The following is a 24,631-nucleotide window of genomic DNA, read 5'->3' as shown; positions in this document are numbered from 1 at the left end:
AATTTTTGGTACTTTTAGTGTCTCTGTCTCTTTTCCTTTACACTAATGTCCTGAGTCTCTCCCCTGACTGTGATTTCCTTGGTGATTATGTTTCAGAGCATCTCAGTCTCCTCCCACACTGGATAATTCATGGTTCACCATCCCAGGTCTCTGTACCAAATGATTTTGGGTGGTCAGAACTAGCTTCATCTGGATACTGTGTTCTTTCCTTCAAGCTTGGTGGAGTGCTACACAGCTCCCCACAAGCAGTGTCCTGTCCTGGTAATCTATCACACTCCCTCTGTTCTTTCCTTCTCTGGCCCAGTAACAGTAATTCAGAGCCTGCTTTCCCCAGTTCCAGCAGTTTTGGGCTTTGCAGCACTGGTGTTTGTGGGCTGCAGCCCCTGGCAGGCTTTTACTCCTGAGGGGCTGCGGCCAAACTGGTTGTCAAGGCCTGAAACCTACTTCCACAGCCTGGAGCTACAGTCTCAGTTTGATGTAAGTTTGTTGTGTCCTTGGGTCTGCTACTACAGCTTCACTGCCAGTAGCATGGGTGGTGGGGGATAGGTACTGAATAAGGTCATGGTCAGTGAGTGTGAGTTCCTGGATTTTTTTTTAACCTTCTTTTGGATAATGGGTGTCAGAGACCATGGAAACAGCTAAAGTTGTTTTATCTTAGGTACATAATTTCTGTTTTGGAAAGGAGTGAGAAGTTATGGGGATTGGAGAAAATGTCTAGTCTACCATCTTGTTGAGCTTTGAAGGAAATCAGGGATGTTAAAGAGGTACAGGTGAGGAGGGAATGTATTCAAAGCATGAAGGATAGCCTGGGCAAAGGCAGAGAGATGGGAGATGGAGTGTGTGAAAAACAGCTAAAAGGTCAGTTTGGCTGAAGTGTAGAGTGTATGAAGGAGAGTAATGCACAATAAGGCTGGAAAATTAGGTTGGAGACAGGATGTGAAGGGTTTTAAATGGCAAGATTTTGTACTTGATTTTAGAGGAAGCCACTGGGGTTTATTGAGCTGGGGAGTGTCATGGGTAACTTCAGAACATCACTTTTGGTAGCTATGTGGTAGATGGATGTAGAGAGGACAGAGATTTGAGGCGGGGAGGCCAATTAGGATGCTATTACAACAGACTAGGTGGTAGGGTGGTGACCAAGTGAGGAGAGAGAAGGGGATGGTTTATATGAGGTTGGAGAGGTAGAATTTCACAAGATTTTGTAATTTCAGACAAGGACTTTTTAATTTGTCTTATAGCACATGCCTGAAAACCATAGTGCTCAAATACTCACTGATACTCACTGCCTGATTAGATTACTATTCTAGGTATGATAAAGTTTGCAAAAACAGCACATACATGGATAGCTATAATACACCACTGATGTATTAGAGAAGTACAGAACAAAGTAGTTTTGTGAGGACAAAGGACAAGAAGGTCACCAACTGGAGTAGCAGGGTGGCTTTAAGAAAAAGGCTTCAGAGCTGGACTTCATGGAGGTAGGAAAGTACAGTTATGTTTGGGAGATAGTCCAATTTGGCTCAAATGCAAAGGGAAGTATGAGATGGGGCTGGAAGAGTATGGTGGAAAAGGGAAAGAGAAGAGGAAGGAAATAAGCATTTATACAGTCCCTACTATGTGACACATACTGTGCTAAGAGCTTAAAAAAACCCTAACCAATTATTTGATCCTCACATCAACCTAGTGAAGGAGGCATTACTATTATCCCCATTTTAAGTGGAGGAAACTGAGAATAACAGAGGTTAGCTGACTTGCCTAGGGTCACCCAGCTAGTAAGTATCTGAAGTTGGATTAAAACTCAGGTCTTCTCGACTCTGGGCCCAATGATCTATCCACTGCACCATCTAACTGCCTAAGGAGGCAAGAGGAAGCCAATGAAGATTTCTAATGAGAGGAGTAATAGGATGAGAATCTATATGCTTGAAGAAGATTAGTCAGTAGTATTTAAGATGGCTTGAAGGGGCAGAGAGAGTATGTATGTAGATTGCTGGGAAGTGAGATCAAAATGAGATAAGGTAGCTGCTGTGAGAGATATGAAGAAAGAACGGAATAAAAACGAATGAGGAGCTGAGGATGACACTGAGGTTGTGGACCTGGAGACTGGAACAATAATGGCGCCCCTGAAAGTAACAGGGAGGTCTGGGTTCTGTCTTGGGCATATTGAGTTTGAGATGCCTATGGTGTGTCCAGTTCAAAACCTGTGACTGGTGATTAAGACTGGAGCTCTAAGGAGAGAGACTAGACCGAGGCAGTGCCCCAAAGTTTAGTCAAAAATAGTGATGAAACTGTTTTTATTCTGTGATTTATATTTCACTGTCTTTTAGTCTGAATTGTGGTTAACACAGTAAGTTTTTTGGTCAAATTTAATGTTTTAATAGCAACTGTCTACTTCTACACGCTCCATAAGTACTTAGGGCGCACCTACTGTTCATCAACATCATTCATTAATTTTGGGAGATAATCACACGGTTATTTCTATTTTTGCTATTTAAACGAGATCCAAATAACTGAAAGTTATGCTTTCCAAAACAAACTTTGCAAAGAAGTCATACTTGCCTTTCATATACCATCAGAAGCTCTATTTATCTCACTGTTTAAATTTCTGCCATATGAAGTTTTCTAAGTCTAAGTCTAAAATTCAACATCAGCTTCCATCTTTGCAAACTCTGTTAGCATTCTCAGATTGAAGCAATTTTAATATTAGGAGACTGTATATTCATGAAACTACCCAAATATTACAATTAACAGGCCAAATGAAAGCTACACTGCAGTCATAGTTCTAAAAATGCTATGGAATGCATATATATCAGAAAAACAATTTATGTTCTGCACAGAATCAATGCTGAATGTTGTATAAGACAGATCAATTTTGCACAATCAGGGAACACTAATATAAGCATTTCGTTTCAGTCAATGAAGGTTAGAAAGGGGCTGAGCACTGAAGAAATCTTGACTGAAAGGAATCAATACTAATTATATATTTATAACATCACTGCCAGCCCACCAGTAATACTTTGTGAGACAGTAAGGTTTCAGGCTTTTGTCCTGGAAAGAGAATAATGTTTTAAATGGCAAGCTTGTGACTCTTCTTTTTTGACTTGTACAAGAATGCATGTTTCTGTTTCAGTGTTGCTAACTGCATGGCAGGCTGGGCTATGCAGCATGGAAAGGATTATTTTGCTGTTTGGTTTTTTTTTTTTGCCATTAAAAATACTTTTAAGCTTCTTTTTACATTGAGGTGACGAAACTGAGAAGTGAAGACAAGAAGGGGAGGCAACAGCAGCTGAAAGGCAATGCCTGAGGGCAACATAAGATGAAAGAAAGAAAGGAGAAACTCCATGTCAGTTTGCAAAAGGTATAAGGCATCTAATGGACAAAACTGACAAACTGCCGAACATTTAAGGAAAGGTGACTTGGAGGGGAAGGGGCCTAGAAATCACGTCATTTGAGCAACATTTCAAAAAATGGAAGACAGTCAAGCGAAAATACATTTTAGATGAGACATGATAGCTCTCTGTGTTTAAATATTTGAAGGGGTATCATATGAAGAGGGAGCAAAACTTGTCCTCTGTTGTGCAAAGGGCAGAATTAGGTCAAAGGGGCAGGGATTACAAGGAGGCAGATTTTTTGCTCACTGTAATGTCCTAACAAGTGATTGTCCTACATTGAAATGGGCTGTGTCTTAATATACCAAATTTCTTTTTTTGTTTTAAAAGAAAGTATTCAATCAGAAGCTAAATGAGAAAACCTGTCAGAGACATTGCAGAAGTATTTCCCAGGTGCATGGGAAGTTGAATTTGATGGTCCTTAAGGTACCCTTCCAGCTTCTAAATTTTATGACACTAGAAGTATCATAAAAGTATGATATTCATACGTTTGTGTTGTATCTGGGGAGGAGAGAGGATTAATTAGAAAATCTTTTGCTACTACCTCTTCAGTCCATAATGATTACTCCATTATTCCTAACCCTTCTGATTCTAACCTTTTACTAATAATTATTTCACACAACTTTTAATATAAAACAGATGTGAATAAGCCTGAGATGTGGCTTTAATAGTTTATGCAGACATCTCAATATAGTAATCTAGTAATGCTGATTACTCCTTTTGAGCAGTAAGGTGGTATAGAAGAGGAACGCTGTAACATCCCTGGTTGATTTAGAAACTATAAATGGTTTCTACTTCTGTCAACCTAAAGAAGGTAAGACTTGGATGACCAAAGACTGGGTGAATCTAAATTGTACCATTCTCTGAGGCTATTTTCCTAATGGCTAAGGCTGAGTGGAGGAAGTAACTAAGGACAAAGGCTTCTGAATCAACGAAAATTATCAGGCTAGTCTCTGTTTTTATCAAGTTAAACTACTGAACATTTTTTAAAAGCCTTTCATTTTCAAAAGGAAATATGAGACTAGACCAAAGTGAAGGAAAACTGCTGTTAAAGAAGTATAGAATTTTAGTACCAGAAAGGACCCTAGGGATTATCTAATCCAACCTAATTACTCAAGCTTATAATGCTAGCTAGAACCCAGATCTCTGGAAAAGATAAACTTCTGATAACAACTTACATTGATTACAAAGCACTTTAGAGTCTACAAAGCTCTTTCTTCAAAACAATCTGTGAGGCAGACAACAGCAGTTTTATTAATATCTTACCAATAAGAAACTAATGCTGAGGGGGTCAAACCTATGGGTCTGTGGTGAAATCTGAACCTGGATCTCCTGACTTTGGGTCTGGGATTCTATTTATAACATCGCAACTGCCACTAGGTCATACTTCACATTATTTCTAAGCTTAATCAATAACTTCTAATTGTGATGATTGCTAAAGGCTAAAGAAACAGAGGCAGTGATTTTTAGAATTACTGTTAGAAAAATGAATGGTAATCTCAGATCACTTTCCTAAAATATTCATTAAAAGGTAAAATCAAAGTCAACAGACTGGAATAAAAGGTTAATTTAAAGCACTAAATATTTTTAAGATATATGCAAGCTTCTACACTGGCTGTACAGGTATTTCCAATTATAATTCAAGTCAACATGCATTCATCTATTTTTTAAAAGAGCCTATTATGTGTCAGGCACTGTGCATACAAAGACAAAAGCCAACAACCTCTGTCTTCTAGGAACTTACAGTTTTCTGTGGGAAACATGATGCAGATAAGTAAATACAAAATAAATACCAAGTAACTTTGTTGGGGGTGGGGCAAACAATTGGGGCCCAGGAGTCAGGAAAGGGTCCTAATAGAAGGTAGAACTTGAGGGGAGCTCTGAAAGGAGCTGAGGATCTCAAGAGGCAGAGGTGAAGAGGGAAGAACATTGCAGACATGAGGGATAGCCTGGACAAAGATGGGGAGGTTGGAGGTGGAATGTCATGGATTAGAAGTACCAAACAGGAAAGTTTGGCTGGAATTTAGAACATTACACATTATGTGATGGACACATAATGTGTCTGGAAAGACAGGCTGGGGCCAGACATAATGGACATAAAATGCCAGATAAGGGAGTTTGCATTTTATCTTGGAGCAGGGACTCTTAACCTAGGGTCCATGAACTTGTTTAAAAAATATTTTGATAACTGTATTTCAAAATAACTGGTTTCCTTTGTAATCCTATGTATTAGAGGCAGCTGGTGGCACAGCAGATAGAGCACTGGGCCTGGGTCGGGAAGACTTAAATTCAAATGTGGCCTCAGACATTTGCTAGCTATGTGACCCTGGGCAAGTCACTTTATCTCTTTTCCCTCAGTTTCTTCATCTGTAAAATGGTACCTTGCAGGGTTATTGTGAGGATCAAATGGGATAAAATTTGTGAAAGCAGTACCTGGAACACAGTAGATGCTAAATAAACATTCTCTCGCTTCCTCCACCTTCCCTATACTATGCATTTTAACAACATTCTGATAAGGGGTCCAGGTCACAAAACCGGTTAAGAATCTCTGCTTAAAGGCAATACAGAGCAATGGAAGGTTCCTTAGTGGGAGTGACATGGTCAGTCCTGGGCTTTAGGGATATTAATTTGGCTGTAAAGAATGGATTGAAAGATGGAGGGCCACATGCAGAAACGTCAAAGGGGACGCTATGGCAACGGTCCAGGAAAGAGGTGATGAGGGTTTGAATTAAGATGGTAGTCACATGAGAGGAAGAGAGAGACGCTGATCATGTTATGGAGACTGGACTGGGCTACAGACGGCGAATGAGAGTGAAGAGTCAGAATAACTTCTCAGCTTTGAGCTTGAGTGACTAGAAGAATGCTGCCCTCAACAGAAAGCTAAGTTCAAATGCTGCCTCTGATAACCATGTGACCCTGGGGGCAATATTTAACTTCTTTCTGCTTCAGTTCCTTATCTGTAAAATGTGGATAATACTATTTACATATAGCCACTGGGAAAATGCTCAGTAAATCACTTAGCACCACGAAAATACGGGTAATCATTTTTTATTATGGTGATAAAGCCAGGCTACAGAAGAAGGTAGATAAGAAAAATCTTTACCAGCTGGTACTTGCCTGACAAGTAGCCACTGGCCATCAACATGCTTATTAAACCAAAATAATATCATCATCAAACTCTCTTAACTAGTTACGTGGAGATAACCTCAAAACTGTAGGCCATTTTGTTTCAGCATTTATACACTTTTTTTCCCCCAAAGGATCTTAGAATTTAAGAGTTGGAAGAAACTTTAGAGATCATTCAGTCCAATTCCCTCACCTTATGGAGAAAGTAACGTGGCCTAGAGACTTGCCCAAGGTCACACACAAAGTAAACAGTAGATCTGAAATTCAAACACAGATCTTCTGAATCCATATCCAGTATTCTTCCTATTATGAATTTCTAATATAAACGATTTGACTTCCATTAGGGAGATGAAATTCCTACTCTAATTAATTAAAAAGAAAATGAATGCATACATAGAGCAAAATCTATCCACTGAGACAGGATGATAGAGAAGACAGGATATGCTAACAACACCCTCTGTTTATCAGAAATCGAAGAAGGGAAAGAATACAAGTCAGGCACGATTTCTTCCTCCTAGCCCATATTACTTTACAGCAGTCTGTACTCATTACATCATATTAGCTCTCTGTATGACTTCCTCCCTCTTCTCCCCAGTCGAACCTCTAGGAGAGGCCAACTGCAGATAGGAACTTTTAGATGGTCGACATTTTTCATAACATGTCCTCTAGCATAGTTTGGCAATTTAAAAAAACTGAACTCTGTAGGGGGTTAAAATAAATAGAGAACAAGAGATTTTTCTTGGAACACAGAATCTAAGGCTCCAGGAATACACAAAAAACAAACACAAAAACCACACACAGACTTGCGCCTGTTTCTATTACAAAAATAGTCTCCACGTATACTGCTGAGCTGTGCTCACACAGAGGACTCAGCAGAGTAAGCACTTTTTCCTGGTTATTCTTTCTCCAATGTAAAGACCACTTCTGCTTTCTAGCATATTCTTACTTACGGGAAAAAACAGTTTTATAGGTAAAAATGGAATTAATCACCTTTAGGACCCTGTAGGAGGTAGTTTAGGAAATAAAATTAAATGCTATCTTAAACTTAATGGTCCAGGTGCCAATCAAGTCACAGCCAGATGCACAGATACAAAGTGGATATACAAGTAGGCTACCAAGCAGGCTGCTATGGTACTAAAGGGATCACCAAAAAGGCATGTAAATCTTCCCACAAGGATAACACCATTTCCTTAATATTAAATCTTCCTTTTGAGTAAAATGGGAGGTTGAGCTTAACTAATATTTCTCTAGCATTTTAAGGTTTACAAAATATTTTCTTCACAACAATCCCATGAGGTAGATAAAGTATGCATCATCTTTATTCTGAAGACGGAAAACAAATAGGTTTATAGAGATTAAGTGATTTGTCCAAGGCCACACAGCTAGTAAATGTTAAAGAGTGAGGCTATGAATCCAAATCTATTGACTCCCAGTTCAATGTTCTGTCTATATACCAAGCAAATTTACTTCAAGTGTCCCCTCCCAAATAATTGGAAAAATATGTAACTTTGTGGGAATAAAAGGTACATATGATAGTATAAATTTTGGGGGTAACAAACCTGAAAAAAAACGTTTTCTAGATAATAGTTATTATAACATGAATAAGATGTGAGTTGGTCATGTATTCAGAGTGAGGGATAATAGACAGCCCAAGTGTTGTAATGGTATCCCAGAAATATTACAAGAGTCAGAGGAAGGTTTCTAGTAGTAGACACTGGAGTATTTACAGAAGGACATGCACAAGAACTGCATAGGATAAGGTGTTGAATGGGCTGTGACCTGCACCTGGAGGGTTATAAACCTAACAAGGAGATTACAGACTCCTCAAAGAACCCTTCCCTCCCACCTAGAGGAAGTGCTTTTCTAACTTAAAGGCATCGTATGAATGAGAACTATTATGATGATGAGGTGAGAGAAAAGGTGGTACTAGAGGAGGGCTACAATTGGAATCAAGAAGACCTGAGTTCAATTTTTCAGACAGACAGACACAGACACAGACACAGACACACACACACACACACACACACACACACACACACACACACGTATATATATATGTTAGTTATCATCATCCTCATCATTTATGTTAGAATAATGGAATGTCCCATACAATCGCAGATTTAGAACTGGGAGGGAAGTTTTGGAGGTTAACCTCATCATTTGATAAGTGAAGTTAACAGACAAAAAGTAGTCATGAGTCTGAAAGTACAAGCTACAGATGACAATCTGCATTGGTAGAGGAAGTTTCCAACCTGGGAGTTCCTTACACAGCTGAAATCACAGGTCTGCTGGACACTCCCTCTGAAAAAAAAATGACGGATGATTTTAGTCCATAAATAAGCATCAATGATTATGAGTTTGTGAAATGGCTTTCGGAGAAGTCTATCCAGGTTAGGGGCGTATGTGCAAGATTAACTAACATAACCACAAAATTATTTCTCCATGACTTTTTTGGTCACATTGCTGTTACTTGCTGTGTGATCACATTTAGGGCTCAGTTTTGGTACACCTCATCAGCATGCTGAGTGCCCTCTGAATGAAGGACTGGAAGGCAACTCCTTCCAAAGTCTCCATTTAAAGAGCCATCCATCCCAAGCCAGCCATCTCTTTGTTTCCTACCAGTTTGTACTCCTTGGTCTGGCCTCCACCATGCCCTGCCTTCTTCCCTAGTTCCCAGCCCCTATTTTCCTTTTCAGCTTCGTTTTGTGAGACTGTAAGCTCCTCGAGGGTAGGGACTATCTTCCTTTTTCACATTTGTATCCTGAGTGCTTAGCACATAATAGGTGGTTAAATGTTTATTAAATGACTTTGGACAAGTCACTTTCCTGTGACTTTCATCTGTAAAATAAAAATACACTGGACCAGATGACTGCTAAAGTCCTTCCTAATATTCACATTTTATGAGTGACTGCTTTATGACAGGTTACTGGCTGTTATATACTTGCCTTCAGCAACCCAAAACACTAAATTATTTTGATTATTCACCCCCATTAGTAAAAAAAATTTCAAGCACAAACCTCCAACATATGTATATTTGTAAATATATACACCCATATGGTTCTAAGTTCATTCAATATTTGGCTTTAGTGGCTATCATAGTTGACAAAGACACTTCCTTCACAAAGATACATAGCTCCAAAGTAAAGAAGTGGATTGTCGGCTACACTTATTCAATTATGACTCTTGTTTAACACCACCCATCAATTATGCAAAGGTTTTTGTAAAAATCTACCTAGTAAATTTCTATATTCCCTAATAATATAAGCTAATTATTCTTACAAACTAATCTGAAGGTTGGGGCAGTTTGATGCAGTGGATAGAGCACTGGGTTTGGAATCAGGAAGACTCATCTTCATCAGTTCAAATCCTGCCTCAGACACTTCCTGTGTGACCCTGGCCAAGTCACTGTAATAGTAACGTAAATTTGAAGATCTTCCCATCCATTAATAGGAAGAGCGGAGCAGGAAACACTCAGAGCAGTTAGAGCTGAGGGAGAGAGAGGAGGCAGGCAGCTTGCTGTGAGTGTTTGTGGGAAGGCCCCAGTAGGGGGGAGGGGGATGACTTTGGAATGGAGCTGTTCTTGGTCTACTAGTGTTGGGATTTGGCTTTCTGGTGTCTGAATAAATGTTTTGCTTCTGTTTTCTACACAGAGAGTCTGTTACATTTTGCACTTCAGAACCATGCCAGCATATTCATAACAATAGCAACTGTTGTGAATATTGCTTTGGTGATAGTCACTTCACCCTGTCTGCCTCAGTTTCCTCATCTATAAAATGAGCTGGAGAAGGAAATGGCAAACCACCCCAGTACCTTTGCCAAGAAAACCCCAAAATGGGGTCTCGAAGAGTTGGACATGACTGAAATAGCACAACAACAAAATCTGAAGGTGTTGAATTTTCAGGTATATTTTAAAAAAAGAAGTATAGGCACAGACACTCTTCATTGGGAAGCTCTTTAAATAGGTTAGAGGATTGTTTTGGAGGTTAAGTTGTATAGACACGAGAGTTCTTTTAGGTAACATGCTTCTATCATTTTAGGCAACAAATCATATTAGTTATAGAAACACTTCCAAGTACCTGTTTTGAAAATGCTCTCATCATAATAAAAATTTCCTTTTGAAAAGCAGTTAGTTTTTCATTTTTTGTTTAAAAAATGGTACCTTTGTCTGATATCCAAGATATATAAGGAAGTGATACAAAATGTTTAGTCATTCCCTAATGGACATGAATAGTTCTCAAAACAGCTCCAAATCCTTAATAAGCAAAATGCAAATCAAAACAACACTGAGGTTCTACTTTACACTCAGAAAATTTGCAAAAAAGATAAAATATGGGACTAGTGAAGGTTGAGAGTATGGGAAGATAGACACACTAAACACACTGTTGGTAGAGTTGTGAAACAGTCTAACCATTGTGGAAAGCAATCTGGAATTATGCTAAGACAATAACTAAAATGTTCATGAGGCAGCTGGTAGCTCAGTGGCTACAGTACTGGGCCTGGAGTCAGGAAGACCAGAGTTCAAATCCAGCCTCCGAAACTTCCTAGCTGTGTGATCCTGATCCTTAACCTCTGATAGTCTGACAAAAGGATCTATTGGATCCACTGCATATGGAAATGACAAACCATGTCAGTATCTTTGCCAAGAAAACCTCACAGACAGCTATGGTCCATAGGGTCATGAAGAACTGGACACAACTGAACAACAAGTGTTCAAACCCTTTGATGCAGTGATCTCAGTACTAGGCATCTACCCAAAGGAGGTCAAAGAAACACTAAAATATTTACAGTAGCACTTTTGGGAGAAACTCCAGAAGGATACAAAGAAAATGATTATCCAGTTGGTGAATGGCTGGACAGATGGAGGTCACGAATGTGAAGGAATATTACTCCATTACAACATGCCTTACCCCCATGAGGGTGATTCTACCTTGAAGAGTCAACTCAATGACTGATAAGTCTTTGCCAAGTACTGTCATATCATCAGAAATCTCTGCCATGCTGCTTCACTTCTGTCCCAGCTCACTCTCCTGTCTGGTCCACTGCCACACCTGTTTGCCTCCACATAAGTGGTGCTCCCAAGCCTTTCCTCATCTCCTTTGTATGTGTTATCTTTCCCCATTAGAATGTAAGCTCCTCGACAGAATGGACCATCTTGTTTTCTTGTATATCCAGTGCTTAGCACTGTACTTGGCACATAGTAAGTGTTAACAAATATTCATTGTCTCTCATCATAAGAAAGAATGAAGATAAAGAATACAAGGAGGCATGGGAAGATTTATATGATTTATGTATAAGTAAAATAAAGTAAGCAGAATTAGGAAAATAAAACACAATTATAAAAATAAAAACATAAAAAACAATATTAGAATCAAAACTGAATGCTGTCAGTCAATAACCATTTAAGAGCCCATTATGTGCCAGGCACTGTGATAAGCATTGGAGATACAAAGACAAAAAGTCTCTGTTCTCAAGGAGCCCATAGTCCAATGGGGGATATAATACATAAACAAACTTCCTATCTATAAAAAAGACTTATATAAGATAAATTGGAGACAATCAAGGGGGAGTGGGGGGGTGGTGGTGGTGTGGTATGTGGAGTCCCTCCGACCGAAGGTGGGATTCTAATGGCTCCCCATTACCTCCAGGATGCAATATAAAATATACCATCTGCCATACAAAGTCCCTCTACCCCCCACTTTTTAGGCTTCTTACACCTTACACGTATTCTTTGATCTAGTTACATTGGCCTTTTGCCATTCCTTGAACAAGACAATCCATTTCCTAACTCTAGGCGTTTTCAGTGGCTGTCCCCCATGCCAGACTGCGGAGAGTTAAGAATAAAGTGGAAGAATCGATTGTAGATGGCCTGCACAAAAGGGAGAAGAGATATGGGGCAATAGCCAGTGGAGATGGATGGATCAAGGGAAGGTTTTCTGAGGATGAGGGAGATATGCATGTAGCCAGATGGGAAGCACATAGTAGACAGGGAAAAACTGAAGCTAAGTGAGAGAGGGGATGATAGAGGAGACGATCTGCTAGAAAAAATGGATGGAACAGAAACACTGATGTATATAGAAAGGTTTGCCTTGGTAAGGAGAAGGGCCACCTTTTCAAATGAGACAGGGGTGAAGGAGGAGAAAGTGACAGAAGGCATCTGTATGAAGTGAGATGAGGAAGAGAAGACAAGAGGGAGCTCTTGGCAATGGTCTCATTTTTTTTTCAGTGCAACATGAGGCAAGGTTCTTAGCTGAGAGGATGGGAGGAAGGTAAGATATATGGGAGACTTGAGGAGAGATGAAAAGGTTTGGAAAAGCTGCTGTGCTGATGGGATGTTGAGACAGTTAGGGAGTGTAAAAGGATTGCTTTATTGCTATGTAATAATTATAGTGACCAAGTTTGGCCCTGAAGAAGAGAAGAGAAGGCCTTTCTCCCCCTTCTTTGCAAATGTGGTGACTATGGATATGAAACATAGTATATACTGTCAGACTCAATTAAGGAGTTAGTTAGTATTCCTTAACTACTTCTTCCACCCCTTTTCTTCTTTGTTATAGGAAAAGGCTTTCTGGATGGAGGAGGAAGATGTATATGTTGGGAAATGAAGGGGATCTAAAAACAAAGATCAATAAATACTTTTTAAAATGTTATCCTGAAATGACAGAGAAGTATTCATATTAAATAAAAATCTGCTAGGTAGTATACTACTAACAGTCACTTGTTATAAAAATGTCCCTTAATTTGACAGTTTTAAAAAAAGAAAAATGCATAACATCTTTAAATTTTACAACTTTTGCTACGACATAGCCAGCAAACCTCAATGCGCAGAAGATGTTGGCATATGTAATCTTTTGGGGGTAAAAGTTTTCTGAGATTTAAAAAAAATTTGTTTTGGCAGTACTTGCTGAATAAATGCTCTGTGGTGAAATATTTGCCTTCATTCCAATACGTACTTCAGTTTAGAACTCTGCAAATGTTTTTCAGTGTTTTACACATCTTTTCTTAAAGCTTTTTTTTTCAAACACTTTTTTTTTTTTTAAACTAGCTTGTTCCATGAATTCAGGGATTCAGCTAAGTTTGTACAGGCTGAAACCAAGCAGATGAATCTCAATACTCAAACACAAAAAATGGATCTGTGATTTTCAATGAACAGTCACTCACTCCATTTATTAAATAGCTACTATAATTTAGGCCCTGAACCAGAAACTGGGAATATAAAGATAAGAATGCGAACAGGTTCCTTTGTGAGTAGGGACTGCTTCATTTTTTTCTCCTTGTAACCCCACTGACTAGTACCTCGGAGGCAATTCATCAATACTTGTTGGATGATAGCCCTACTTCCTGACTGGGAACTGATTGACTAAATATGCACAATGAGGTACACATTTTCTGACATGGCTAATATGGTAATTTGTTTTGCTTGACTATATATTTTTTGTTATGAGGGATTTTGGGGGGGCCAGTGGGAGGGAGAGAAAATTAATGCTTGCTAACTGAAAAAAACAAAAAATATAAAAAACCCCCAAACAACTTTAATCGAAGATATCAACTGTTCTTGACATTACTATGTTGGTAGTGTGTTTCAAATACAGAAGTTTTCCACATGGATGTCAAAAAATAAATATTCACTGATTGACTCATTGGCATTGTTAGGGGAAGCAATATGTTATTTAAATAGTCTATATGGACTATATACAAAACAAACACAAGGTATTTTAGGGTGGAAGACATCAGGTGCTAGGCGAATCAGTAAAGGCTTCATGTAGAAGGTGATGCTTTAGCTAAGTCTTGAAGAAAAAAAAGACGCAAAGAGGCAGGAGTGAGGAAGGAGTGAACTTCTGGCAAAGAGGGCAGCCAATGCATGTGTAAGGGCTAGAAAACTAGGTTAGGCAAAGGTTGGTGAGAGTTCTAATTTGATCCTACAAGTAACAGCGTCCCTGGAGTTTTACTAAGTAGGAAAGATGACTTGTCTTTTAAGAAAATCACCTTGGTATCTGTGTGGAGGATGGATTACAGAAGAGGGGACACTTGAGGCAGGGAGACCAATTAGGAGGCTACTGTAGTTAAGATGAGAGGTGCTAAGGGTGGAGGAAGTCTAGGTACAGAGGAAGGGAAAGAAATGCTAAAGACCGTGGAGGTGGATACAAGATTTTGCAACTGACTGGATATGGATATGGGGTAAGTGAGAGTGAGTGTGTGACACCAAGCTGTGAACCTGGGTGGCTAAGAGGATGATAGTGTCCCTTATAGAGAAACAGGGAAGTTTGGAAGAGGGGTAGGTTTTGGGGAAAGATAATGACAACTGGTATTTAGATTACAACTTATCTATGCCCATTCATTCTGTGTGACTCACTGTTCCTTAGAAAATGAAAAGAAGTGCCGGAGCTTCGACTCCTTGGTCATAGCTTAGGAGTCCCAAACAGCGGAGGGGCATGCAACCATGAGATGATCTGGGGGCAGAACAGGGATAAGCTGGGTGAGGCAGGATGTGTTAGGTTATAACAGCCCCCAAAAAGATGAAGCCTGGTTTAGAAGAGAAGTTGCTGGGAACTTGCACAGTTGGATTGGAGAGGGCAGAGGGTAGAACTGTTGGGTAAGAAGGGAGTGATGGGATCTGAGGGAGATAAGTTCCATGACTGGCTAACACAGGGAGGGTGGGATATGACCTTTCTTCCTACCCTTTAACTGGCTTGTTTTGTATTCCTGGGGTTATTCCAAGTTTCCTTGGGGGTGCTTGGCTCCCACTTTGAGGATCAATGACCTAAAAATGTTTTTCATTAACTGTGGAAGGAACTCAGAAAGACACAAGCAAAAATCTCACAGATGAGATGTTGTGAATGGATTTTGAAAAGCATTGGTGATGGGATTATCTACCCTGATGTGATCACAGATGAAATGAAATAAATCAATCTTATGTATGCACTTTGAAAAAAAGTCTGCCAAAAATACAAAATATTTTGTAATTTTTATTTTAGTGAATTTATGGATAAGAAAATTAAACATTTTGAGGGCATTCAACCTTAGGTATTGTTTAATGTTTTTCTGAGTGCCCTTGTTCTCTAAATGTAGATTATCTCACAGTCAGGTATGTTAGATGAATTAAAATACCATTTCTATAATCAGAACACAATCTCTACTAAGCCCTTAGAGATTCTTCTTTTCAGAACTGCAATGTCCTGGATCCAGCTTTTGGGAAATATAAATGGGAAGTCTGAAAAGTTTTAAATTCCCGTGGTAAACTTTGGGTTACCTTTTCTAGTAATAATAGTTGGTATCAACTGGCACCAGTCCTGCTCGACTAAAGTAGTTTTAGGGACTCTGTTATCATTTTTACATAGGCGCACATCAGAACACACACTGGCTCAGTTTTGCCAATTCTGGTACATACTTGTAAGCAGCTCATATTTGAAAATTTGGGTAATTTTTCCACCAAATCTTATACAGAGAATTAAGTTAAAATACTTGACTAGCTATAGACTACAAAGCACAGAAAAGTGGATTGCTGCCTAGCAGCAGTCCCTGAATGATGAGGTAGATCTTATATCATCACAAACGTTCTTTCACAGCAGAATCAATGTATTTAAAGTGTTGATTGGTGTAGAACCCAATTAAAATAAACATACAAACGTATACAAAATACTTACAATCTCTTTAAAAACACCTACTGGAATAATTTTATTTTTGGTTGTTCAAACCATCCTTCCTTAAACACAATCAACTGCCCATCATTTCTGGCACTTTCTCCATTTCCCATCTTCCGGCCCCATACCTCTGAGCAGTCTACTTGAAGTATTCAACTAGGAATCATTCTTTGGCAATACTTTACCTATTTGTTATGGTGGGGAAGGTATCTACATAGAGATCTGAAGGATAAGCATGAGACTCTGCTGGGGAAAGAAATGTTTAAAGACAGACCCAACTACATGTGATTATTTTCATATGCTGCCCAACAGTGGATGAATGTTTCCAAAGACCAAAGCTGGCGCCTGTTCCTGGGACAGAAGCTGGGTGGTGGAATATTGCAAGGATTTTTTTCCCCTATTGAACTACACAATCTGGTCTCCATTAAAGTCATTTCAATTACCAGAGTCTTAAATTCTTTCTAATTTTAAACAGATATTTTAAGCCATGAATTACCTTTTAATACTAAAAAGGCCTATTTCAAAATCTACAAGTCCAACATCACAAATTATTTTATATTAAAAAAGGACAAGTCTCCATGAAACGTTGAAATTTTAAATTCTCTATCTCCTAGGATGTAACATTCAGCTCTAAGTATTCACCAAACTGACACTGATACACTGACATAGTTTAAATTCTTATAACCTGACCCATAGGGGATGGAAAATAGTTCTCAAAAAATTCTGAGTTGTATGAATTAAATTTGTTTTAAGTGCCAAACTACAGTTCCTAAATACTGAACCTTATGATGCTATTATTTTTAGTTCAAATTTTTAACAATACAAATTAGGAAAATTTAATAGCTAAGATCTTCACTGACCAGAATTAATTTTTTTTTTCACATTTTAAGTCATTATGTCTTTCAGGGTATGAGAAAATATTCTTTGTACAAGGTAGTCAGGTCAAAATGACTATAGACAGAACCAGAAAAATGAAGTAATTCTTTATTGCATCCTGAAAAACAAACCAAAATGAAAATTTCAGACTTGTTAGGAGAGAGCAACTTATGCTTCTATCGTTTCAATTGGGGCTAGAGGCAGGAAAGCTTTTATTCTTCTCTCCACAACTAAGATTATCACAGAGGAGTTAATTCTTTTGGAAGACTACTGGGCACCAGAAGCCAAGTATGGGTGGAAATGCAGGAGTACACAGAAATAGAACTCTGGGACTTTTTATTCCACTGCTCTGCAAATCATTTTCCCGCATGCCAATGATTTAACAGTAATTTAGCCAAGGTTCCCAGAGTAAATCATGTTTATTCCTTCTACTGCAGAAAGTATCCCTCATTTGCCAAGTCAAGTCATTGTTTTCCAATAGGACAAGTTCACGATATTTCTGAGAAGTAAAGAAAATTTACTACAGAAATTCGGCAGAAAAGCAGTATAGATCTGGCCTATTTGATACTTACAGCGAAGGAATTGAATGTTTTCCATATTTTGCAAAAGGAGAAACTTAAGTATATGAATTCTAAATGGTCTGTCTGGGATCAGGACTAATAGCTGACACAGATGCTTTAAGGTTTTTGACACACATGATCTCGTTTGATCCTTGCAACAATCCAGAAGCCTAGGCTATTGTTATCATCCCTATCCTGCATATGAGGTGAAGTGACTTACACAGTGTCTTTGGTGGCATTCACTCTATCTTCCTGACTCCGAGACCAGCCCTTGGCCCATTTGCCTTGATGCTTGCCCAAACTCATTAATTTGATAAGCTCAAAGCTTCTTTCCCCAGTATCTAAGTAACTCTTCTCAGGGGCAGCCCACACTCTGAGTAGGACTGTGGCCATTCGTATTGCTGCTTTGCCCCTCCCTCTAACCAGGCGACAGGGACCACCCACTTAGACCTTATTAGACCTCTTCAGCCTTCTTTTTACAGGCAAAATAATCCCAGCTTTTCTCATAGGGTTCCTAGGCAGTTATTATTTGCTAGTGCATCTCTGTGGGTAGTGTGGTCACAAATCATCCTTAGAAACAGAGTGTAGTACAGTAGAAAAGCATAGTGTACCTACAGTCAGGAGACATGGGCTCTAGGTTCTAGCTCAGGCACTAGACTGCTGTGAGACTTTGGAAAATCATTGTCCTCTGGACCCTAACTTCATCTATAAAATAAGGAGATAAGAGTAGACAATCTCTAATGATCCTTTCAGTATTATGTGCCTGCCCCTGGAAGGCAAATCTTAACTAGAATTCTCAAATTAAAAAGAAAAAACTTGTACTACATTTTAATTTTGCTTCCTCCTGGGAAACAACCATAGGGTAAAAGTGTAGCAATACACTCAGAATCAGTATTCTGACAAAATGGTATGAAAACAAGCTGACATCAAAAATTTACCTAAGCAAAAACATACATACAACCCCACACCCTTCCCCGACTTTCTATCATACACTCCAGAGTCAGTAGGGATTTAGTTCAGCCTCCGAAATAGCCTGTCTAGTTCTCACTTTCCTTATCTGTAAAGTGAAGGGGGCAAGAGTATTATCAAAAAATAATAACATTCCATTCAATCCGCCTTTTTTTTTTTGGCAGGGCAATTGGGGTTAAGTGACTTGCCCAAGCTCACACAGTTAGTACATGTGTCAAGTGTCTGAGGCCGGATTTGAACTCAGGTCCTCCTGACTCCAAGGCCAGTGCTCTACTCACCGTGCCACCTAGCTGCCCCTCAATCCACTTTTAACAGCATTGTTTGTAACACTCCATCCCCTAGCCCTTCCCCTCAATAGGGTAGGGAGAAGAACCTTAAATTCCAGTGAATGGGAATGGTTCAAGGAAAGATATGTACAGTGTATAATGGAATAAGATTATTGAAATTAATATTTACAAACAGAAAGAATGTAAAGAAACTGGGAAACATCTTGGTAGAATAAAGCAAAGCTAAGAATGGAAACCCAGAAGTACACACTCCATAAGACCTACAGCTGTAGAAAGTATAAGTGAACCTGAATGAATAAACAATGGCTGATGGAGTTCTGGACGGTGTGAATGACAAGTTTTCACATTTATACCCTAAAATGCATTTAGCCAATTCTGAGTATGGAAAAAGTTGTAAGTTTAACTAGTTTTCACTGCTATTTAATATTAAATAATTAAAGTTACAAAAAATTAAGAGGGGATTAGATAATTTCTAAGATCCCTTGTAACTCTAAGAGTCTAGCACTCATACATCTAAAGTATTCTATAAGTATAATCATAACAAATATAATATTTAACAAAATGTTTTTTTACACTCCATATGTGACATGACTCACGACAAGTCACAATTTCTCTGGGCCTCAGTTTCTTTATGTGCAAATTGAAAGGGTTAGACTAGATGGCCTGAGGCCCCTTCCAGGGCTCAATCTATGATTCTATGTTAAAATGAAATATAAAACTCATTATCATTACTTCTATGTTAAAATGAAATATAAAACTCATTATCATTACTAATAGAGTCAGCCTGGCAGAACGGAGACAGGAAGATCTGAGTTCAAATCCTACCTCTGACACTCACTACTTATTACACTGGGCAAGTCGCTTAACATTCACATGTCTTAGGCACATTGTCAGGAACTTGATGGAAAACTAACTTGGTAGAGGAAATTTCTTGTACCAGTAAATTTCCTTTTTTTCCCTGTATGTATGTATATATATGCATATATGTGTACACACACACATGCAAACTTTTTCCTATATCTTGTATATACATAGTTGCTCCCCCATTACTTGAGGGTGGGAACTGTTTTTATCTTTCATTGTATCCCCAGAGATTGGCATAGTACTTTGCACATAGTAAGAACTTCAGAAATATTGTTGACTCTCTGACCCACAAATGTGACAAGGGAACCAAGTACTGGAAGGTTAACCATCCCTAAAGATACATTCCATAGGAGGATAGATTTAAGAGGGTAAAGACTGGCAGGGCATTGTATAGTCCAGGCAAGAGATGAAAAGGGCTAGATCCAGGGTGGTGTCTTTTTAGAAAGAATGGGATGGCATTATGGATTCCAGTAGAATTCAAGATCCCTGAAGGCTGGGCTGTTGTGTTTGTTTTTGTATCCCTAGTGCCCAGTCCAGGAATGTATAGGGTGTTCAGGGAGGACTAGCACCTGTGGTATGAGGGCTGCCGAGCTCCAAGAAGCTGTAGCATGCACAGTGGCCAAACCCCAGTAAAACCGTCTTGGGAGATGGGCTAAGTCAGGTTGAGGGTAACTGATAGGCCTCAAACCCATCGGTGAATTAGGGGGATGTCTCCACCCCAACCTTGTGAAGACTTTCCTTGACTGAATTTGTTCCAACAGCCATGAAGGCAGCTGAATCAGGTGTTGTGGAGCAATTAGAGCTCAGCCAGACATTGAAAACACCAAGGCCATCCACTGCATCCCTGCATCTCCAATCTTCTTGATTTTTGTCCTGCCACTTGTCTTTGATGACTCTGGAAGAGACAGTGAGGCTAAGGACTTAATGCAACTCTGCCTCACTTAAATTCAATTCATGAGCAAGTCAAGATATCAGTCTATATGATGTCATTAGTCCTCTTTGAAAATGAAGAATGAACAAAAGCCTGGCCCAGAGTAGGTATTTAAAAAATGCTTATTAAATTGAGTTTAACTAATGAATTTGAGCTGTTGTGGAAGTGAAATTGATAATAAGCAAATGATTAGACAAAGGGGATGAAGGATAATGAAGAGTATAACTCTTAGAGGTTGTGAATCTGGGTGACTAGAGAGATGGTGGCGCCCTTGGCAGAAATAAGGCCATTAAGAAAGGCAGTTTCTTTTTGGTGATCTTGTTATTGTGTATAGATAGCATTCTTCTGAGTCTGCTTATTTTACTCTCTCTCAGTTCATAAAACCTTCCTAGGTTTCTAGAATTCATCACATTTATAGTTTCTTAGTGCACAATACTATTCCACTGTTCACATACCATTGTTTGTTCAGCCATTTCCCTCATCTATGAGCATTTCCGTAGTGGTTTTTTCCCTTAAGTCAACAATGGGTAATTTTACAAAGTTATCAATAAACTATTCATATACGCCTAATAGGTTACTTATTATACTTCCGGTGTTCAAAAAAGGACAAGGACTGGAAGGAGATGGAAGGGTTTTTTTTTTGGGGGGGGGAATATCCATTTAACTGAATTAGTAAAATAGCAAAAAACTAATTTATTATCATATCATCAAGTTATTTACACTACTCTTCAAGGTTACCAAACATCCAAGCTCCAAAATTCAAAGGCCTTTTCTCCTTGATCTTTCTGTACCTTTTGACAACTGCAGAGAATGTGACCGGGGGCACCTGGTCATGATGAACCATGCTTAAAGATAAGGCCTTTGTTTCCACAGGAAAATGTCTCCCAGTGCTCATACTACATTCAAGACTTTTCTGGCATTGATGGCATATGAATATCCTTCTGAGCACTCTTCGCCACTAAATCACACTAAAGGTGCCCAAGTCATCATATACTGGAGACATGCCCTCAAGAACTGGACTTTGTAAGAGAGTAGACACAAACCTGGGGGGAGCAGAGAGAACCAGAGAGTATGGGGTCCTTAGGCTCTTGGTTCCCTGGAAGGGAAACACACATGTCTGCTGGGCTACTACAAGGAACCACAGGACCCTAGGAGAGGAAGAACCATATGCTCCTAAGAGAAACCATGTGGCTACAGAGATGACAGATAGCAGTTCCTGGATAAAGTCAAGGAAGACTAAGAGACAGTCATTATGTGAAAGAGCATACCCTTCATTAGTACTGTAAATTATTGGACTAAGAAGGCTCAGGGATAGAAGCAACCCTAAGTGTTTTCTCCTTTCAGAGGGGGGTGTTAATCACAAAGTACTACTGTTAAGTCTGAAGGACCATAGGTCCCTGGGGAAGTTAGGCTCACTAGAGGGAAAGTAGTTGATTCTATCCTCCCCAAGTACTTTTCCCCTGTGGCGAAGCATCAACCCTACAGCAATACTGCAAGTCTAGATGTGTGAACAGGTCCCTGGGGAAGATGTGACTCACTGGAGAGGAAGGAGAGATGTTTTTACTATATGGATTTGGGTATTAGTAATTTGTGTTTTGTTGGGTGACATAAAAGTTTGTCCTATATCCTATATATTTTTAGTCTTGAGTTTTTGCTGAGCTTTTACCTTTTTGGTTGGGACCTATATACACATGGCATAAATTTAAATTCTCAGAGATAAGACCTTTGGTGGGTACACGAGCAAAGGGGAGATTTTTTAAGAGACACTTTCTCTGAGATCAAACCTAACTCTATAAACCCAGAGCTTTGGTTCTAAGTCATGCATTATATACTGCTGAATTCCTGGATAGAGGAGAAAATAAAGTCTTAATTTGGATTTTAAAAATCAACTTTCTAAGTGTAAGATGTACGGATAAATTAGCAGTTCACTTGAAAAGGAACTGGAGATTTTGGTGGACTGCACGTTCAATTAGTCACAGTGTGATATGGCAGCCAAGAAAGTGAATGTAATCTTACTTTACATCAAGAAAAGCATAACATCTAGGAATAGAGGAGTTATAGTGGTTCTGTATTTTGCCACATTAAACCGTATTTGGTGTTCTCTGCTGATCTGGGAGACACATTTAGGAAGGACACTGATAAACCAGAGCATTCAGAGAAGGGATATCAGGATGGAAAGAATCTTGAGTTCATGTCACTTAAGGATCTGCTGAAAAAACTGGGGATATGCAGCCTGGAAAAGACTGAGGGGTAGATATGATAGTTGCTTCAAATATTTGAAAGGCTAGGAGGAAGAGGAAATAGTTTAGGATCATACACAGATTTAGAGCTATAAAATTTAGAGCTTTAAGATGTCATCTAATCCAACCCCCTCATTTTATACTTGAAACTAAAGCCAAGGAAAGACAAAAGACATGTCCCAGGTCACCCAGGTGGTTGGTAGCAGAGTCAAGAACTGAACTCATTTCTGAAATCCAAATATGGAGCTCAATAACTTTTCCCCTTTGATCCCAAAAGACAGAAGAAACAAGAGCAATGAATGAAAGTTGCAAAGATATCAATGGAGGCTTGACATAATGGAAAACTTCCTAACAACTAGGCTATCCAAAAACAATCAGGTTATTACAAAAGCTGCTTGAGGTAATGAGTTCCCCCTTACTTGAAATTTTAATTGATTTAATTAATTTTGAATTGAAAATGTCAATTTCATGCAATGGTTGTAGAACCATCTGTCAAATATGTTTCAGAAGGGATCCCTGTTCAAGGGTTGGTTGGACGAGAAGGCCTTTGGATTGGATTAGACGGCCATTAAAGTTCCTTTCCATTCAGGGATTCTCATCCTCTCTTTCCTTGGTTTCTATGCCTCAGTTGTCTTCTTGATCTTCTAGCTGAATACTCCTTTGCTGATTCCTCACATATGCCTAAATCTTAAGTGTGGGGGCTCCTCAGTGCTCTCTCCCAGGACTGCCTTTTTTTTTTTTTAAATGATATACTTTCTCCTTGGTGAACTCATCAGCTTCTATGGATTCAACTATCATCTCTATGCAGATGATTCCCAAATCTAAAAATCCAGCACTACTCCTCCTAATGTCTAGTCCTTTATCAACCAACTGCCTCCTAGTAATCTCCCCTAGATACCTCATGGCTTCTGCAAATTCCACATATCCAAAATGGAACTCATAATTTACTCCCCAATAAAAAAGTCCCTCTAGATAGAATACTCTGCAATCCAGTTCAATCAGACTTCTCTCTGTTCTTAACACAGGACACGCTATGTCTTGATTCAGTGCCTTTGCAATGGCCATCCCTTATGCCTAGAATTCAATCCTTCCTTACCCCTCCTTCAGAGTCCCTTTCTATCTTTAAGATGCACCTGCTAGTGCTCTCCCTTTGAAGCTATTCTGTATATATCTGCATTTATTCATTTAATATTTATGCTGCTTATACAGTTATATATACCTGTTGTACCCCCCCCCCTCACTTGAATGCCACCTCCTCATAGGAAAAGGGTTTATTTCATTCTTTATAGCTATAGCCAAGCAGCTTGCCTAGTGCCTGGTACACAGGAGGTAAGATTGGTTCCGTCCAGGTACCTAAGTTCAGAAGCTTGGATTCATTCTTGACTCTTTCCTTTCCTCTTCACTCCCATTAAATCAGTTGCTAAGTCTTACTGATTCTATCTCCACTATCCTCTCTTTTCCACTCACATATGGCCACACACTTGTTCAGGTGTGCATCACCATTTACATAGCATTGTATTGGTAGCAACTTCCTTATTGACCTCATTGTTTCAAGGATCACTTATAAACAACTGTGCGGCATTTAAAGCTCTTCACAACTTTTCCCATTCCTACCTCTCCAGACTTTTTACACACTGCTCCCCTTGCCAATCTGCAATTCAGACAGCCTGGCTTCCTCACTGTTCTAGACGAATACCACTCCATCTTTGGTTTTTGAACTTTTTCACGGAATCTTCTCCAAGCCTTCCTCACCTTTG

General features: G+C 39.1%; 1 protein-coding gene across 6 annotated transcripts in view; it reads right to left on the bottom strand.

Annotated features, from left to right (window-relative positions):
- CBFB (core-binding factor subunit beta) overlaps nt 1-24,631 on the bottom strand; it is a 101,168-nt gene that overhangs the window by 9,560 nt on the left and 66,977 nt on the right. For 2 of the 6 annotated variants that reach the window (XM_036752001.1, XM_036751998.1), the window contains one exon: nt 8,765-8,813. The exons of the other annotated variants lie outside the window; for them this stretch is intronic. In XM_036752001.1, the coding sequence (XP_036607896.1) occupies nt 8,776-8,813 (38 nt within the window). In that variant the 3' untranslated portion in view covers nt 8,765-8,775. The remainder of the gene's footprint in view (nt 1-8,764; nt 8,814-24,631) is intronic. 6 annotated transcript variants of the gene reach the window in all.

The sequence above is a fragment of the Trichosurus vulpecula genome, chromosome 3 (genome assembly GCF_011100635.1).
Source record: "Trichosurus vulpecula isolate mTriVul1 chromosome 3, mTriVul1.pri, whole genome shotgun sequence".
Lineage (NCBI taxonomy): Eukaryota > Metazoa > Chordata > Mammalia > Diprotodontia > Phalangeridae > Trichosurus > Trichosurus vulpecula.
Note: the sequence above shows the minus strand (reverse complement) of the source record. Positions and strands in the feature narration are given on the sequence as shown.